Source organism: Pempheris klunzingeri, chromosome 13 (genome assembly GCF_042242105.1).
Source record: "Pempheris klunzingeri isolate RE-2024b chromosome 13, fPemKlu1.hap1, whole genome shotgun sequence".
NCBI classification, from domain to species: domain Eukaryota; kingdom Metazoa; phylum Chordata; class Actinopteri; order Acropomatiformes; family Pempheridae; genus Pempheris; species Pempheris klunzingeri.
Genome location: NC_092024.1, coordinates 11499791 through 11505991, shown reverse-complemented (window position 1 = coordinate 11505991; position 6201 = coordinate 11499791). Strand labels below are relative to the sequence as shown.

The window sequence follows — 6201 nt, the reverse complement described above, 5'->3', positions numbered from 1 at the left end:
CCCTTCTGCAATCCTCCCCTCGGTGCTGGGCCACCACACATCCTAATGATGACAAATACATCATTGCACTAGAATGCCGTAGGGACAGCAGTCACAGTCTCCAAAAAACCTGTGGTGTTTCAAGCAAGCGATCAATACATGCTTTTACAGATACCATGTTGGATCACTGAACCAATGTGTTTCACTAACATTATACACAAAGTTTATTAAAGCCCACGCTGCCTTCAAAGACAATAGGAGTTAAGAATATTTCGGCTATTTTGATGTAAAATGTTATTACTCCAAAATACAAAAATGAAAATGAAGATTATTTTTCTAACTTTCACCCTGTTTCTAACAGCTTCAGCCTTTTTAATTCTAATATAGATGATCACTGGCCTGTCACGGTCATAGTATTACAGTATTAACAGAAATGGGAGAAGGGGGCAAGTGTGCACAATATTCTCACAGTACTGGTTTTGTGTCCCCTCTCAACTGCAGCACAGCTGTCTTAACAGCACCCCCGCCCTCCTCCTGTTCCCCCTGCAGGGGGGGTGGAGTCAGCATTGTGTTTCTATAAGATAGTTGTCCTGTCAGGCTTTGCTTCACTGGCCCAGCACCACCTCTTGCTTCTAAACCCAGTGCCACAGTGCCCAGTGCTTTTAACAGTGCCACAAATTATTACTGTTGTTGCGTCACATTATTCGAGATGAGGATAGAGAGCTGCAAAACAACACTGATCCCACGCTCTGTTTTGGAATGGCACTCTGGCCTTTTTTGTCATTGTGGAGCACAAAGTTCAGTAGGCTCAGTTTGTGGTGTGAAAGAGAGAAGGCTGCTGTGTGTGTGGAAAGGGTGTGTGTGTGTGTGTGTGTGTGGGGGGGGGGGGGGCATTTGCAGGATCAGAGGAGTCACACAATTATGAGGCCTTCTCCTATTTTTAATCAGCCCAGTTTGATGTCTATTCTTGAGCCACTCCCTAATAGTTAGCGAGAAAATGAGTCTTCCTTTCTGGAACAGTGTCTCTTGGCTCCAGGCAGCGTGATGATGATGACACAAAGGATCTTCTGTGTCACTTGGCTGTGATGCAGCAGAGTGGAGCGCATCACACAGGCTGCATAGAGTCAGACTCTTCCTCCACCCATCTGGTTTGGAGGGGCGCTGCACTGATCCCTCGTGTTTTCTTGTTTTAAAACAACCAGGGAGGATGTGTGCGGATTACGGAGTCCATGCAGATGTTATTCCACTATTTTTTGTAAAAAGCGCACAGGTTTGAACTGCACCTGATTCTCAAAGATAACAGGCAAACTAAATCGCACACAAATTTCATCATCACACCATAATTAATGAGCCGTCTATTTCAGAGCTATGTGGCCTATTCAGCTGTTTTAAAGGCTGTGTTGTTCTAACTGCAGGTTTTCCACACAGGTAAGACTTATTTCTACTAATAGCACCATCTGTTGGCAGAAAATGCCCCAATTCTGTCTTGGTGCATGCAGCATGTACAGCACATGTTCAGTAATGAATGTTTACGTCACCAGAATCAGCTGTAATGTGTATAGGATAATAGAGACACTACTGCTTCACTGTTGGCTGTCCTCATTTAGGGCAAGCCTCCCAGTATTCCCCTGTAGTGCCAGCCTAATTAGCCAACCACAAGAAGACTATAACTACATTCTTTTAATTATTTTTAGTTAACATTTAAGGAGGAGAGAGCACCAGAGAGGCTGGAAAATAGATTCTAAATGATTTGACTGAGAGCTATGGGTGGGAAGGAGGATGAAATGTTGACACAGAATAGTAGAGCTCTGCTCTATCCCTCTAATCTTCCAGATAATATCCCCTCTGGGTCCTGTCCCCGCCACACTGGGGGACATGGACTTAATACCAGCTGTGAGTCAAATTAATTAGCTGAGCATATCCTGGTCAAAGCCAGAGGAGACCTCTGTTGCAGGCTGAGTCTGATTGTAGCAGTCCAGCTGCTGCAGGCAGAAGTGAGAGGGCAGAGCAGGGCCACAGGGATTGTCAGTGATTATCTTAAAAGGGCTGCTGTTGTACTCTATTGAAAAAAAATGCAAAAGGCAATTTATCTCACTCTATTCCTCTTGTGATAGGCCATATCGTCAACCAGATTGTTAAAGTATGATTCAACCCCACCACACCTCCGTCTTTGTCCATCTTCTGACCATTTCAAACATTTCACAATCATGGTTGGTTAATAATAAATCTCTTTGTTGGGACAGGAAGGGTTGTATTTATACATGTGTGTTTCAAAAGAGCAAACAGCTGATAACTTATTACTTAATATTTTAGCGTTAATTCTATATACAAAGCTACAGCATGTGCTGAAAATTGGATTATGAAGAGATATTTTTGTCTCTGTTTAAAATAATAATAAAAAACAAAACCTAACCATTACATTGACCAATATTCATGGCTCTGAGGCACTGTGCCATCACAGATGTTCCCACCTTACAGTATCAGCAGATTTCAGGCAAGCAGGCTTTGCATTCCTGGATCCTAATAGAGAACTACAAGGATGAGCTTGATGAGCACCTTATTAATGCACAATCAAACTTTGACTGTAGTCTTCTATAAAGTGATTTGACAATATAATGTGAACTTCGGTGTTAACCCCACCCCATCAACTTTAGCATTAACATTTTTATTTGGTCTGAGCGTCAGAGGCCACCCTGCTCATTACGCTACAGCTCCGCTGTGTAAACAGAGAGCAGCATGAAAGGCTGTGAGGGGCCCCTGCATGCCTGTGGGAGTATGGGGCGTACTTCATGGTTTATGTTTGAAAAAGAGCCATAATCTTCCAGCTAATCTGGGACTTGGAGTGGAATTCCCCTCACATGGAGGGCAAAAGCTTTCAGGAGAGCTGGCATATAGTGTGTTGCCATTAGTTTTTAAAACTGGGTAAGCTACATTAAGATAAACGCATGGATTGAGAATTTTAGTCATGATTAGTCAGTTCTAATAACGTAGTACTTATTACATTGTCATCACAATTTATGTTACTATTTAGTTCTGAAAACCATCTTCGCCTTCAAATTATCACTCTCAGGGCCAAAGTGGTTATCTCAAACACCTCAGCATTTGCAAATTTAAATAGTTTTTAAATAGTGATGATTTTGAGAAACTATTGCCCCCTAGTGCTCCAAATGAGCAATGACTAAATAGACATATCTCATTCACAATTAGAAAAAAAACCTGTAAATTGTGTGAAAACCACTCAGACAATCGTAAGGTGTTGAAGGTGCTCATTTCCTGGGGAAGGTCTAAGGAGGTAAGTGTATTCAACCTAACATGTGACTGTGTGCATTATCCTTATATAATTACCCACTGTATGTTAATAAAACACTATGTTTAATCTAGTACAGCTGAAAAAAGGGCAGTTATCAAGAGCGTAGTCAAATTCAGAGTTTCTTGCAGTTTACTGAACTGTAAAGTCTGGACTTCCACTGAGTTTTGCATAAAAAACAATAAAACTTACAAACATTTGCAAGGCTAATCCTCAACCTCATACATTCAAATGAACACCTTGTTTTAGTCCCTTCCTTGTCTGTTTGTGATCCCTCTAACTTGCACAACTCATTTTACTAAGGATAAGACATGACAGAGCCTGTCGTGTCTGTGCTTGCACTCGTCTGCCATCTACCTTCACAGCCCCACAATTACATAAACCAATGAAGCTGCATATAGTAGCTAAACTTGGTTTATAGTGCATACAAAAATAACTTCCACAATGTGTTCACTTTCTAATTTCTTTTTTACTCCAATAACTCAACAGGACAGTATTTACTGATATATAAGAAAATACTTTTGGAAAAAAAAAAGGCAGACATTAACATACATTGAATATTCCCACGTCGGTAGAGACTTAACATCTTCCATGTCACAATCTGATTGTTGTGGTATTAGGGTGGAACGCTGGTTACAGTACATACAAATTTCTCCACACAAAGTCAGACTTTTCTCTGGATGTGCAGGATGCGGATGTCTGGACTACTAAACTCTGGGTCTTGCCTGTCTGAGGGGATCTCCACACAGCTGAATTTTTGTTGCAGCAACTAAAAGATACCAGAAAAGACCAGAGAGGGGGTGACGCCTAATATCTCAGCATCTTAACATTCACAAACGGAGCACATCATTGCGTCCTCACCTCAAAAAACTGCCTCTCCACTTTTGGGTTGACGCCCTCGGTGCGTTGCTCATAGCAGCATATAATGCAGGTCTCTGGTCCCGAGAGCAGCGTCAATGTCTCCACCAGTGGAATGATGGACTGTGTGGAAATAAATGATGAGGCTCAAAGAGATATATAGTTCTGCAGCATCTCAGTCATGTTTAGATCCAAAAGTCTATTAAATTACCTGCTCATAATAGATGCAATCTGCCATAAGAACATAATGTGGGGGAGGCAGGAACTCTGACACATCTTCACCCCTTTAAGGAGAGTAGAAATCAAGCACTTAGCATTTAAACACAATATGCAACTTGGATATATGGCTTCAAACCAGCCCGAGAATATAAAAAAATTAAATATGAGTACAAACCATTTCAGTACCTTGGCAGTAATTGATCCAGTGCTGATAAGTGCCTGGTTTTCCTGGGTGTTGGCCCTTAGGAGGGTCTGCAAATCCTCCAGGTCTGTCACAGTAACGTGACCCCTTTAGGGTTTAATAAACAGTTATGAACATGACATTGCAGCTTTCTATGTGTTCTTAGTTTTAACCAATAAAAGCATGTCACGGCTGTCCACACACTGCGAATAAAGGAAGTAAACCCAGTTAGCTAGTCTTTAAATTGCAAATAAGTACATGTAGGCGACTATTTCAACGACAGAGACACACAAACTAACCGGTTATCTCACCCCAGTGTTGCTGCCATCAGACCAACAGCTCCTGTCCCAGCTCCTAGCTCCACCACCCTCCTGCCAGCCCACACGTTCACTCCCGACGACGGATCATAAAACTGTTTCGTCTCTAAATATTTTGCCAGAACGATGGCTGCATCCCAAACAACACAGCCGACATCTCCTAAGTAGCATTGATTCACTTTTAAGGTACAGCCGTCGTTTTTCTCTATTTCTCTCACAAAATATTGACTCTCATCTACCGGAGCCGCCATGTTGGCCGCGGCAGGAAAAAGAAAGCACTTCCGGTTTGAATTTTTCCAGAATAAAAGCGAAACCTCAACAAATGAGGCTTAGTGCACTTTTTAATTTCTGTAGATTACTATCAGTGGTAATAATAATTCTAATAAAAGCTATGGTATACAACTGCTTTGAGATATAAAGTGATACAGATCATTTGTTTATTGATGCAGACTACATAAGGTTAAGTCAAAAGCCCCACAGACCTCTACCTCAAGGCACTGACAAACACACCATATTTTCAGAATAAACTCACAGTCAGGTCCTCCCTCTGCCACTGAAATTTCAGTAGCCTACATTCAGTTTTAGCTCTGTATTTCTGTGTAACATAAACACTGTATTGTAGTAATACTGTTAAAGCTACAACATTATATTATCAATTCATACATCGGAAGAATTAACCAAATCAACCACCTAAATACAACTACACTCTACACAATAAACTCCACTGTATTCACTCATAAAAACCATTTTCATTTATGCATCTCTGGAGACACTATAAGCTATAAAAAAAATGTGCTTTTATTTCATCCATGGTCTCTTTTTTTAGTAACATGAAGAAAGTGTACATTTTTTACATCACAATTTACAACATCTTTAAAATGTCAATTAGAATATATGCTCAATTTCAAAAGGTTCTCCATACCTAAGCATAGTCTGACAGGGACTCCAATCTGGGAAAACAAAAATGAAGGCTAACATTATTATTAATATAAGATCCCTGTGGCTGCTGCATTTCCTAATCTTACTTTTTATCATTTAGGCATTTAGCTCTTCTTTTAGAAGGTGTATGAGCTCATTGTCCATGGGAAGGGCCAATAGACACCCTAGTTTACCATGGATATCACAGCAATTGGTTTCTCTACATGTGCATTTAGATGCACATGTATTCAAGTGTGCAGCCTACCTGAGGGAAAAGGGGAAACCTACATGCACCATAGACAAAGGACTTGCTTGGGGCCTTCAATCAATCAATCAATCAATCAATCAATCAATCAATCCTCTGACTGCTCGTAACTACATTAATATTTTATATTACCAACTGTTACAGTTAAACCAGTTAA

At 40.8% G+C, this 6201-nt stretch overlaps 1 protein-coding gene across 1 annotated transcript; it reads right to left on the bottom strand.

The window, feature by feature from the left end:
• Window positions 1-3379: 3379 nt before the first annotated feature.
• On the bottom strand, window positions 3380-5112 carry vcpkmt (valosin containing protein lysine (K) methyltransferase). Its single transcript, XM_070842606.1, has 5 exons — window positions 4856-5112; window positions 4539-4652; window positions 4356-4428; window positions 4148-4267; window positions 3380-4055 (listed from the first exon to the last, which is right to left on the bottom strand). Exons 1-5 carry the CDS (start codon window positions 5110-5112, stop codon window positions 3951-3953), a joined length of 669 nt encoding a protein of 222 aa, XP_070698707.1. The 3' UTR covers window positions 3380-3950.
• Between the last annotated feature and the right edge of the window lie 1089 nt (window positions 5113-6201).